The 13,877-nt window shown below is 39.7% G+C and overlaps 1 protein-coding gene across 2 annotated transcripts in view; it reads right to left on the bottom strand.

The window, feature by feature from the left end:
- The window catches only part of ANKMY2 (ankyrin repeat and MYND domain containing 2), an 821,123-nt gene that overhangs the window by 665,698 nt on the left and 141,548 nt on the right, over positions 1–13,877 (bottom strand). Inside the window, exon 2 of one of the 2 annotated variants that reach the window (XM_044064747.1) lies at positions 9,265–9,548. The exons of the other annotated variant lie outside the window; for it this stretch is intronic. Coding sequence (XP_043920682.1) covers positions 9,265–9,367 — 103 coding nt within the window. The 5' untranslated portion in view covers positions 9,368–9,548. The remainder of the gene's footprint in view (positions 1–9,264; positions 9,549–13,877) is intronic. 2 annotated transcript variants of the gene reach the window in all.

The following is a 13,877-nucleotide window of genomic DNA, read 5'->3' as shown; positions in this document are numbered from 1 at the left end:
AGTGAGAGGGGAGACAGACAGAGCGAGAGAGGGGGAGATAGAGAGTGAGCGAGAGAGGGGAGATGGAGAGTGAGCGAGAGAGGGGAGATGGAGAGTGAGCGAGAGAGGGGAGATGGAGAGTGAGCGAGAGAGGGATATGGAGAGTGAGCGAGAGAGGGGAGATGGAGAGTGAGCGAGAGAGGGGAGATGGAGAGTGAGCGAGAGAGGGGAGATGGAGAGTGAGCGAGAGAGGGGAGATGGAGAGTGAGCGAGAGAGGAGATGGAGAGTGAGCGAGAGGGAGACAGAGAGAGTGAGCGAGAGGGAGACAGAGAGAGTGAGCGAGAGGGAGACAGAGAGAGTGAGCGAGAGGGAGACAGAGAGAGTGAGCGAGAGAGGGGAGATAGAGAGTGAGCGAGAGAGACAGATTCCTAAATCTGCTAGCTAAAGTGACATTATCTAGTCTAATTTGTTACAATCCTTGAAATTTCAAACAAGCCATCCTCATTTCTCACCCAGGGGAAGCATAAGAGAGACAAGTGTCTCCTAAATCTGCTAGCTAGTGGTTTATTTTCTGGACTAATCCTTTATACTCAGTTTCTTTCTTTAATACTTGGGGCAGTACATCAATTGTTTTGCCTGATACTTTTAATATTCCAAATATCAGATTGGCAGCCTTTTCCACATTCCTTCTGCTATGGCTTATACCACCTACTTGTCCTACGTAGCTCTATGGCTTTTACCACCTACATGTCCTACTTAGCTATGATTAGATATCATGTCCAGTTTGGGGTTAAACATTGGGGTTCAGCTACAGTTTATGCCCTGTGATACCAGGGTTCTTTTATCACTGAATTGGTAGATGTGAAGTTAGCGGCTTTAAAGTAAATATTTGTGTTTGTTAGCCACTTTCACAGTCTCTCACAAAGACAATGGTCTTAACAGTTCGCGAGCTAGGTGTAGCAGTCTGTCAAGCTGCTTTACATGTCCATAGCAAGGCTCATGGTAATCCTCAAATAAATCTAGAGGTATGCAACTAATTATCCTGGAATATTCTCTTCTAGAAAGTGTCCACCAAGAGTCTCTGTAAATGCCTCAAAATCCCCCTCTATGAGAGACAGCTTTGACTTTATGTGCTTTCAGCCCTTCTTTTAACAGCACTTCTCTAGGTGCTTCATATTAAACTGTGGTATTACAGGATTTTAGTACCATAACACATTCTCTATGCACACTACCATCACAATTTACTGTACTACAAGTATACCACACTAAAAGAGCATTTCTGACATGTCAAACAGTAACTATACCACAATTTACCCACACAGTTTATTCATGTCCACAGACACACACATTATATGTGTGTGTGTGTGTATATAATTTTTTTTTATCCAAGACCTGGAGAGGTGTGGAACTGTCTCTGTTCCCATCAGATTACATTATTTTAGTTTGTTCTGAGATCTTAGTCTTGTATGTTAATTAGCAATTGTGGGAAGATAGTGTTAATGCCTTATTCTTCACTTCTATTTCCTCAAGTAGAATTACTTGTAAAAGCTATCAACTTGCATTTTAAACCCTGCTGGGCCAGATTCTTGTAGTTTAATTTGCAGTTGTGGCAGAACTGCATACTATTACTACCAAGTTTGTGCCTTAATTTATTACTGCATTTATTTCCATAAACAGAGTTGCTGGCAAATTTCTGCATTGTCTGGTGCCTTAAACTGTAGCAGAAATTCAACAGAGAGAGAATAGCCTCTGCTCCAGTTTGTGTTGCAGTGTTTTTAATGTTTTTAAATTCTGCTCATCATTTACCTCCTTAAAGTTGCATTCTGTGCTGCCTCATCCCCCATTAATATATTAAGCTAAAGTTTCTGAAAGAGCTCCAATATTGCCTTTATTTGATTGCTAGACTGCTTGTTCCTTGAAAATTTCCCAACTTCTCACCCAACTGTTGCTGTTTTATAAGGCTGAGATTCTGCCTTCCACCCCTTATGAATTATATTTTCCACCCCCCCACTCTTTCACTGCCGCTGACTGTTCCATGGCCTATTTATGTACTCTTCCCACTCGTTCTTTTCCATAGATCCAGGATACAGCTTTCCCACCCAGCAAACCAGTACTGCTCTTGAGTAAATCTCCTTTACTAGACAGTGTATCCTGCTCATTTTCCTGGAGCTCAGCAAAGCATGTAGTCCTATCTTGGATTCCAGAAGTGTTTCACTTGTATCCAGTGCCACCCAGCAAAGTTAAGTACCTTTGATTGCTAAATCACATTTTTTCCTTCTTTTAGGAGCACATGAATTAAAAAAGAAAATGCTCTTCCTCTCACTGTTACATGCCTTGAAACTGCCATCAGCAAGAGATTTCCAGGCAGTTGTTTCAGTGACCTGTGTTAGCACTGCATGTGTGGGACTCTTCTATTGTGTCTATTCCTCTTGTGGCAGGAAGTGTTTACCTGGTCTATCTGAGCGGAGAAATACACAAAAGGACTCGCAGTGTAGTCATGACTTGTAGTGTAGTCATTTTAATGGCCAGAGGGCTCATTATTCAGTTTTCTGTGCTGCTACAAATTTTGCATAGGTTTGCAGTGCCCTGTACAGTAGCTGTCACCCAGAAAGCAAAAGTTCTCTGCAGAATGTTCCATAAAACTGTAACCTGTTAGTAGAAATACAGCACACATACTTTACGAGTCAACAAGCTTAGAGCAGCTACTTGGGTGTCTGGTGGCAATACCTACAGCTTTAGTAGAATTCAGTATTATTGTAAATGTTAGTAGAATTTAGTACGGTTTAGCATAATCTGCCCCGATAAAAGCACCCTTACTAGCCTGCACAAACAAAGCACCCCCCAATAGCCTTCTAAACCCAATACACCACCCCCTTTGTAGGTCAGAAATCAAAGGAGTGGGCAATACAGACATGCAGTTTCCTAACTTCTCTGTAGCCAGCTTGGTCGATATGGGCATCTTGAGACAATGTAGCAATTGTCTTAGGTTTACTGACAACCACTTAATCCTTAAAGAATCAGACTCAGTATGCGAGAGGTGTACTTAAACAAAACACAATGACACTGGAAGCTAAACTCTTGCATACAAGTCCTCATCAGGTTGTCGTAATCACAGACCCAACACACACGACTAATGTACGCTGAGGCACTTAAAAGCAATCTTCCTAAACAGCAAAGATCACATAAAACCACCCACTGTCAAAGCTATGCCTTAGCAAGCCCAAAAGTACAAAAAACACTTAACACAACACATCATCACTGTCAGTGGAGCCCCAAACACTAAGTCCCTAAGATGAGCAAAAATTTCCCAGGAATCTTACCATAGGGGATGCCAATGCAAGATGCCCCTCTAACCAGGCTGAATAACAAGATAACCGTTACTTATCTGTAGCCAGGATTTGCCAAATGTGTGCACTCAAGTCATTATGCCACAGGTACTAGTATCATAGTCCATGTAGGTGTTAATGACCTGAGATGTTATCTTCCTGGACTACATGAACACAGACATTATGGAGCTTTCAGACTATGTGTCTAAGGCTGGTAGGAGCCTATCACTGACCTGCATATTACATCACAGAGGATGATGCCATAATATGAGCACAGAATAATTGATTTCAACAACTACCTGTTTTCTGATGTCATTCTAAGGGGATCTGTGCAGTTACTGACTCTGGTTTAAAGCAGCAGAGATTATCCCGGCAGTGCAAGGTTTAAGGCTTTCGACACTTTTCGACCACCAGCTGCACAGACAATGGTTAAAGGTGAAGGTGTCTCAATATACATCAATAACAAGCATACCTCTAGGGTAATCAAACAGGATGACGCTGGAGTTCCTCCACAAAGATCACCATAGACAAAATCCTGTACCATATCCTAGCCAGCTACAGGTCACCCCCCCATGTACCAAAAAGCTCAAAAATGCATACTTGGACCTACTGGACCCACTTAACATCCAACCTAACACTCTACTCTTGGCAGACTAATTACCCCTGTATAGACTGGGAATTCTACATGGCCTCAAAATCTATAGTCAGAGATTCATGGACTTTGTAAATACAAAACACCTTTGACCAAACAGTGAATATGCCCAACAGAGGCTCCAACGTACTGGACCTCATGCTCACAAATATGGAATAATCCCACCACTCCCATGCCTCCCAATGTCTTCCCCTCCCTGTAAGATCCAAACATAAATCTCATTCCAAATCAAGATCTCCACAATCAGATTAAAACTAGCAACAATTATAAACTATTGCAAGGAAGTTACCCGTTACTAAGTGATGTTACTAAGAGTAAAAATTCAGTGCCCCTCCAAACCCCAAGAACACACCAGCCTATGCAGAGTTGCTCAGAAACTCAACATGTCAACGGGTGCATAAATGCTGCTGGACCTACTACAAGTAAGCCTAGAATCAAACTGCCCTGGTAGCATCCCAAATTAAACTGGATATACAACAAAAGGAAAAAATTATGGCAAAAATCAAGAAGTGTAATTTTAATAAAGATAAAAACTCTCTCATAGTAAATTAGCAAATAAGACAAATAATTAGGTCAAGCAAAGCCAACTTTCAGGTTAAGATTTTGGTAAAATAAAAATCGCAAAATTTGTAATCCGCACCAAACACTCCTCCCACTACTGCGCATCACTCCAACGTTTAAACTGGCTAGAACTTCGCCAACATCTAATATGCCTACAACTAACCACAGCTCATATTCTTAACTCTATAAGCCTTCTAGCTGTCCTGCTCTCTCCTCTCTGTTCACCATGCATCAGCCAAATAGACCTCTGCGATCAGTCAATTAGATGCTCCTTTATGTAGCAAAACCTAGCCTTTCTGCCAGTCAACTGCATTACCCATATGTTGTAGCAAAACTATGGAATGCTCTCCCTCCATCAATTAGGTCTACTAGGAATCCTGAATGCTTTAAGACTTTGCTGAAACAACACCTGTTCTCCCACTGGCTATGTACATGTACCAGCACCGACTATAAAAAACCCAATATTCCTAGCCTTCCTACTTTTCCTCCCCATCTCACTTATGGCTCAGACTCCTCATATACACATTCAGTGCTTCCAGCTTACCAAGTCAAACATGTGCCACCTAGCCACATATAATCTACTATATCAATTACCTACTATATCTTCTATTCAATCTTGATGCCTATATAGCAAAACCTCTAAGGCTATACCTCACTCTCAGAATCTTTAATCTGCTGCTCTCTATCTTTCCCTCTCTACTGCAGAACTGCAACACTGTATTGTTCACACATTCACTATTATCCCACACCATCAATTGGATTGTTGTTTAGCTTGCATACTTAACATCTAACATCTGTATAATTAGTATTATCTATTTTACTGCATCACCTATTCTGTAATGTAGTGTTTTGTACCATCGCTGCTTGATTTCTGTATTTTGATTCTGTAGCTTTATCATGTTTGTTTTTGGAGCTTTTTGCCCCGGGCCTCTACTGAAAACGGGCTCATCCTGGCCCAGTACACCTCCCATTAAACAAATGCAAATAAATAAAATATCCCCCAGGTGAAAGACAATGATAAGTCCTTCTACAGCCACATCAGAAACCTTAATGGCAGCACACAGCAAAGTGTTGAACTTGTGGTGAATAATGCCACACTCACCAAACCTGGCAATATAGTGAGAACCTGACAGCGGGCAAATTCAGTTCCAACTTTTCTCTCCTCTCACCCCCAACCATCCCCCCATAATACCCTCAAAACATAACCCCTCCAACTATAACTAGGGACCCCAATAATGTCCCAGGATGCCTCCTGAATACTCTAAAATAGGACTTCTCCGGACCCTTGAGTTGTTGTTTAACCATATTCTTAAAACAGTCTTTGTGCCATATGAAAACATGACTGCTACTGTCATCCCCCTTCATAAGGGACGACCTTCAACAGATCCTGGAAACTACAGGCCTATTAGTCTGGCTAGTCTTATTTGCAAAGCCATGGAAAGAATCAAGGAAATTATCAGTGAGGACACAGGAGATGTCCAGACGACACTGGATCCATCCCAGTTTAGCTTTGTCAAAGGAAGGTCATGCTTACTAAATCTAGTGGACTTCTTTGAAGAGGGCACTAAGGCAATGGATAAGGAGAAAGCTGTGCATAATGCCTACCTAGAGCTGGCTAAGGCATTTGATACAATACTCTACTTGGGTATTGTCAACACACTTACAGAAATAGGCATAACCCCCTAGATAACATGCTGGATAGCTAGCTGGTTCACTGATGTGATCTAGGAGGTTATAATCTGTGATGACACCTCCACAAAGAGGCCAGTCACCAGTGGAGTCCCACAGGGCTCTGTGCTATGCCCACTCCTCTTTGTCATCTACTTCTTGATGGCAAAGTCAATGTCAAAGGCCTCTGGCTAACCAAGTTCGCAGATCACTGCAAACTGGGAGCAGTCACTGGCCAAGATGAGAACACCCTTCAGGAAGGTCTAATACAGACACAGGCATGGTGCCAAAGCCATGGCTTAAAACTCAATATCAAGAAATGCATTACAGTACCTTTTGAGAACTTTGCCACCCTGGGTAACTGTACCATCAGTAAAACACCCTTAAAAGTTGATGTGCTAGTCATTGATCTGGGATCTCATGTAGATAGTAAGATAGCTTTCCACCAACATGTGTCCAAGGTAGTGAGAAAATCCTATGTTGCTCAACTTCTAATAAAGGGCATGGCATCTAGGTCCAGGTAGGTCATCATACCACTGTACTTGTCCCTCATCAGGCCCAACATAAAATATAATGCCCACTTCGGTATGTACCTGACCAAACACATGCAGTAACCAGAACGTCCACAAAAGTTCCTTACCAAAAAAAAATACAGGGAGTAAACACAGTGTCCTATGCTGATCACCTCAAAGCCCTGCCTCTTTACTTGGTATCATACAGAATTCTGAGAGGTTATCTTTGCTTGGCATACAAGGCATCCCTGGACCCTGTTTTAATTAATCTTTTGCACATCCACAACAGGGACTGAACTACTACACTTAAAATGCTTGCAACCTAAATAGGACATGTTGGAGAGACATATGTTTCTTAGAGAATTCCCATTCTCTGTAACAGTCTCCCCATCATGTGAAACAGAGTTCCTCCCTATCCCTATTTAAGTACAACTTGAACCAATGGACTGGAAATTGGAATTGAAATTGAAATTGGAAATTCACCCTTTGTCTGGCTCCTATATCTCCAATGGACAAAGGCAGTCAGTAAATCACCCCTATAAATCAAATTTTTAGGTCACATAGCTAGGCTTTTACAGGCCCTACTGGTTATTAGCCTACTACATTGTACATCTATGACTCTATGAAGATCTGATTTAACGTCAGCAAAATTTAACACTACAACAGGCTTACTGAATCCTTTGGGAATTTCACTTCATCATACTCCAGATGAAACCATGTATACTAACAACAGCTCAATACAATACATAGCAAGCTTTACATTGCTAAGCAGAACTAGTGCCTTTCTTACATTATAACTAGTACATGGGATTAATACTGTGGAGACTGTCACTGCAAACTTCCATATTAAAAAGAAAAAGAACTATAAAACAATTATATAAAAGCAGGCAGACAGCAATTCAATTATTCAAACAAAGAGAATACACTTCTCCATTTATGCCTTTTCCAAGGCACACTTAACAATCCTGCAAATTTCATGAAAATGACACATTGGTAATGTTTGAGCAAATCTACTTTATGTTTACTAAGCATCAGACTTAAAACTGATGACATTCAATTTAATAGAGAGAAATGAAAGCCTGGTGTGTACTGTGATGTGGTTTTGGAGTTATTAATGTCAGAGTTACTTTAATATAATCATAACTTCTTCATATAGATATTTGAAAGCTCAAATAAATCTGAGTGTCTATCTATAAGCAAACTGGCAATCTTAAACTGCCACAGTGTTTGTGTATGTATGTATGTATGTATGTATGTGCATGTCTCTAATATCTTGTTACAGATGGATTCCTTCTCTGCTTTATGCCAGTTAAGAGTTAGAATGAACCGTCTTCCTGGGATCCCAAATGGGAACTGTATGCACTGTATCCATTTTATTCCCTTCTGATGTTTGTTTGTTTACAAAGCAATTGATCAATAGATGATGGTCTACGCTTTTAGGAAATTTATCATACGGTCACTACAGCATAAAGTGTTACAACTTTGCAAATACTCCAATACTACAGCATAAAAAAGTGTTACAACTTTGTAAATACTCCACTTCCTTGTTTTTTGATGATAAACTCTAGTTCTTAAACAAGAGTGACTATAAATTCTAAACACGCTCTGAACTGGAACACAAGCAGTGATATCAAACTATTTTTAATGAAAATGACAATGAATGTTCAACTGATTGACTCGTGTACTATATCTTAACAATACAGACAAAAAAGTAAAATTTGTAACATTTCATGCAGCTTTTAAACTCATACTGCCAAGCACTATAAAAAGATTGTGGAAACAGTAAAGTGCCTAAAAGGCAAGGAAGTAAATAAAAGCAGGGGTTTCACATTGAAAAGGTTGGAAATTGTCAGTGCACCCTGAAACAATGAATATGTAGTTAGGTATCCTTTATATCCAGGATGACTAAGACAGCACCCTTCATGACAATGGGGGGGGGGTACAGGGACAGAATCAACAATTTAACTTGAGCAGGCTTGTTATAGAATGACAAATCTAGTAAGGATTTCCTTATGTAATAAAGCCCCTGAAATAGTACACCCTTACATTTTTCTGACTGGGATACATCATCTATGCTCCATATTTTAATACTTTGCCCAGTACAGACTGCTTACCAATAACTCATGTTTGAATATGAGGAAAATACCTATGACTGGGATTCTACTTTGTTTATTTATTTAAAATTTCGATACTTGCGTATTATCACAACCAGATTTTCGTGGTTGCAATATTACAGGTATGCTGCCTTTTTGGAACCGACTGCCTTCGATATGGAGGTATCCTGGCATGGCCAATGTTTAAAATAATTCCTTTAGTATCCTGGAACTGGGGGAAGAAACAGTTGTTTGAATGGAATATCTTACCCTACTCTTCTAACTTTTTAAACACTTCCTGAGAAGGTGGGCCAAACAGACCATTCTTTTGAGGGGTAATTCAAGAGCTGTTGTTTTACATAACTATAAGTTTCAATATACTAAACCATATACCTTCTGATGGTTGTAAATGAAACAGCTGCTGCGACATTGGCATCTACCACATCATAGCTACATTTAATAACATGCTCACCAATCCAGGCTGCTGTGTGGGTAGGCCTTGTAATCCTATGCCTCACATCCTCAGCAGGTCTTATGGCATCTCCTCCACCTGCAGCAACATACCTCCTTGGCATGGAATCTAAAGTCTGGCAATTTTGGAGAAGCACCGACTTTCTTTCCAAATCTTAACAAGAGTAATGATGTTTCAAACATCTTAAGCCAAATCAACTCCATACAGACCATCTTTTTCTCAGAAGACCTGCAAATGTCACCCTGCCAAGGATTGCCTGTGTGTTCAGTAGAGTTCCTCTGCTCCTGGATTTACAAACACAAAAAAAAAAAAAAAAAAGCTAAGTAAATGAGTGTGTTACAACACACCTATAAACGTTTATAATGCTGTTTCACTACACTCGATTTCCCCACAGGAAACACCATCAGCTGTGGACCTTGAAGAAATGGAGTCTTCTTCATTTGCACTTTAACCATGTGGTACTATAATTGATCCAAATAGACAAGGTCTTCCTCTCTAATCTAATCTCAAAATATACATTCAAATTCAATGGAAGGCTTCCTTTTCCATTCAATGGAAGGCTTCCTTTTCCTCTTATGCTGTGTACATGATGTAGGACAGGTGGGAGTAACAGCCATAGCCAGGGCTGTTCTAGTTGTCAGATACTCCTCAGAGAACTTCCTGCAAACAAATGCAAGTATGCATGGACATCCTCCATGTCAACAATTTGGGGAAAGAAACAAGTGACCAATCTTCAGGTGATACGTTCAACACAGTAACAAAAGAGATAAAGGGAAAGAATGCAGCACAGCCATCAGGTTGAAAATCCAAAGTAGGAGGAGGGATTGCTTCCAATACCTGTAAACTACTGCAGGATGCATGTGAAATGGAAGAGATTGTAGCCTCATCTGGAAACACCTAAGAATGAGCGACCAGCTGTGGAGCCATTGCACAGTTTTTAAGCAATAACCACCCCCCCCCCCCCATTCTCTGCAGCTTATAGGATTTCCCTTGGGACTTTTTCCATGAGAAAGCACAAGTCCTTAATTAGCCCAAAAATCAGACGGGATACCACTACTAAGGTGAACATAAACCCATGACTTGAAAGAGCCCCCAAATTTTTAGTTCTTCTAAGCAGATTTTTCTTATTAAAAACCATGATTTTCTCCCAGACAAAATAAGCGCTGCAGATAGTAAACCTTAAAGGGAATTCATCTCCCAAATCACAAACTGCAAAAAGGAAAAACAAACATGGTATGCTATATCCAAGGAAAATAAAATTAGAACAGAACAAGATTTCTTGTAAAGTCTACAATGCTTATTATTATCCCATGGCAGACCACTATTAGTGCTCTATATAGTATACTACATATTGCATGCCAGTCATTATACACTTTAGAACAGAACAGGATTCCTTGTCATTTGCTTTTACGTGAATGCAACTGCATTCATTTGGTGATTAGTCAGACTGATTTATCATGCTGTATTAGTATGTTGAAATCTGCTATAGACTACAGAAAACACCTAACTACAGACAGTCAAACTATAAATCCCAGCAGAAATTACATCCTTAGAATTCTAGGTCACATGACATGACATTAGGCAGTAATCGGACTGCTGTTCAGTCAAATATGAAAAAAAAGTTTAAATACTTCATATGCATAGCTCCACTAAACTAAAATAAAATCTATTTATTTTATACCCAGAAAGCCTATTTTATCTAATGAGATCTTAAGTCCATCAAAAGAATCAGTAACAAAAATCTATGCACATAATCTTTAAGATGGGATGACAGTAGAAGTACAGAAGAGGCTGAAGCAGCAAGAACAGAAGCGGAATTGCTGAATTCAGAGAGTATGAGAAGGAGAAACAGCAAGAGGAGGACAAGGTCATGATTTGGAAGAAATGTTCACAAATCACTACATAGAATGAGCACTGGGAGTGTAAACTACATCCAAGATGCCAAGCTCAGTCACAGCTTATCTCCACTTTAGATGCAATGATAGAATTCTGAGATTTTTATTACAGTTTTTCAGGATTAAAATCCCCTACACAAAAGGAAAGCAATGCATGTCTGATGCAGAGAGTACTACTTTTGCTAGTAAAGTGCGAGACCTTTAAGGCCATCCCTGAAGCCTGAGTGCAAAAGATCAGGGAAAGAAGGGAAGGGCAGAAGACACAGAGTGACATAGGAAACAGAACATGGTTTGTAACAGATAAGCTGGGAAGCAAACCACAACCTATGAACAAAGACTTAACTAAAATGCAGAGGTACCAGAAAAGTGCCCAAGGACTTCAGGGCTTACCAACAGGCCAAGACGGTGTGTATTACAAAGCTAGTCAGGTACAGAAGAGGATAATGTCTGCATCCAGTACAGCAACAGTCCACAAGGAAAGTCACAAAGGGATAACACAGGCCTAAGAAAGACTGTAAAGGGCAATGCAAGTACCACACCATCATTCAGTTGTTGAGGTAGAAGTGAATGATCTCAAAACAAATGCTCAGTCTTTGGCAGAAATAAAACATTCCCTGTGTAAGCAAAAGGACATGCATCACATTTGTCAACTATCACTGTACAAGGACACAAAGCTTAGTGGAGAAGGGGATACGAGTGACACTTTTAGTGATAAGCTATCCAGATAACTATACAGGCATCTACTTTCCACTTTAAAGGGAACAAACTACCAAGGATAAGGACAGAGCATCAGGCATTACATGTGTTAAGTCTGCAGCTGTAAGAGAAGATCACCAGGATGTGTACCTTACAGTGGGAAACTTTAGACTCGATTTCAAATTCCAATGGCAAAAATTTTCCTAAACACTAAGATGGTCAGGAGATGCAAGTATCAATGTTTGTCAACATCATAGTAGATATTTTAACAGGAAATGTATGTGTGATTACAAGGACTCCGCACTTAAACTCAATTACACACTACCAGGTGTGGAGAGACCATCAGAAAGAGACTAGCAGTCCTTAGGGAAATATCACAGACTTTACAGAAAGCTGGTACTACTACAACTTCAGGGACTAATATGCATAGCAACCAAGAGGCTGTAAGTCATCCGTATCAAAAAGCAATGTGCTGCCCTCTTAAGTGGAGCACAGCAGCATCAGTGGGAAAGACACTTAGGCAGGCACAGCACCTACATCCAAAATCTGACATTTTGGAAGTAAAAAAAGTCAAAAGGTGCTCAGGCAGTGGTATGTTGTGAATAGAATGACTTCCTAAAAATGATCTCAAAAAGAAATGCTCTAGTTATTATGAAACTGATTGACATTTCCCAAGGGTTTATTGTATGACAGTTCTAACACTGGTCAGATATTCATTTTCTAGGCATAAAGTTCATACAAGAAAATACAACTTATGCCAGTACCATGAGCCAGCATGGGGGAAGGGGACAGTGAGGCAGCTTTGCCAAATAACTTGTATTTGTGAGGAGAGAGTGGAGCACATGCAAGGGCACTCATTTTGATTGTGTAATTAACAAACAAAAAGAACGCCTTGGACCACGGTCTTCTCCTCTATAGTGTCAACACCAAAATCACAGAGCGCCAGTGAAATTAACGCTTTTATTCACCAAGAAAAAATAAATACATGCGTTTTCATCCTACATACAGGACTTCATCAGACAACCATTTTTGACTCAAAAAGCCATTTAAATAATCTCTAAGTCACCTGTTTAATTGTTAATCCAATGAAATACATCTCCTTCAGTTTAAACTAACAAATCTCCCTTTACATCTCATAAATATTAATGCCTACTCTCTGAAAGTGTCTTGTGCTAAACTTGATCATTCCACATCATTTATTTATATAAATAATTTGAATTAAAATACATATAATAAACATTCATAAATAATTTACTAATAAATTATTATAAAACATCTCATTAAAAATATCTTAAATAAATTAGTTTAAAAACTCAGGTATGTGAAGACTATGTATTTGTTTCCTGTGTGTGTGTATCAATAAAGATTTCCTTAAACCTATGTTTCGTGTATATTCTACCCCCATCTGGTGTTCATTTTACAAAATTACATGTTTGAGTTTTTCAAATGTTATTCGCCTTTAATTTCAACAGAGAAGAAATTGATATAAAGTCATTCATTCCTGGTTTATTTCCTGCATCGAGGTTGACCTATTATTTATGAATGTTTATTATATGTATTTTAATTCTGCACCTTCACTCTGTTCTTCTAACTTCTTTCTTCTTTCTTCTACTACTTCTTTCTTCAGTTCTCTGTTCTTCTGACAAAATATAGGCCACCCAAAAAAATAAATAAATAAAAAAAATCCAATGGCAAATTAAAATGATAAATAAATCCAGGTTCGGTAAATCCTTCCCATGTGACTGACTCAGTCACGAATCAATCCATAACTGACTTACTGTTTGATTGTCGCTCTTTTCCCAGCACATAAAGCCGGGAAGAGAGCGACAACCAATCAGCAGCATTTAGCCCAGCAACTTAGCAAGCACGTAATGACGTGCCTGCGGACGTCGCAGTCCGAGCCCCTTCTAATTCTATGCGGTTTGGAACCGCATAGACTTCTGGGCATCACAATGATGCCTTCATTACCCCTACAGGCTGCAATCAAAACAAACAAAAAAAAAAAGATGTTTAAAACCGCCG

Source organism: Protopterus annectens, chromosome 3.part0 (assembly GCF_019279795.1).
Source record: "Protopterus annectens isolate FY-2018-M chromosome 3.part0, PAN1.0, whole genome shotgun sequence".
In the NCBI taxonomy this organism is placed as follows: Eukaryota; Metazoa; Chordata; order Ceratodontiformes; family Protopteridae; genus Protopterus; species Protopterus annectens.
Note: the sequence above shows the minus strand (reverse complement) of the source record. Positions and strands in the feature narration are given on the sequence as shown.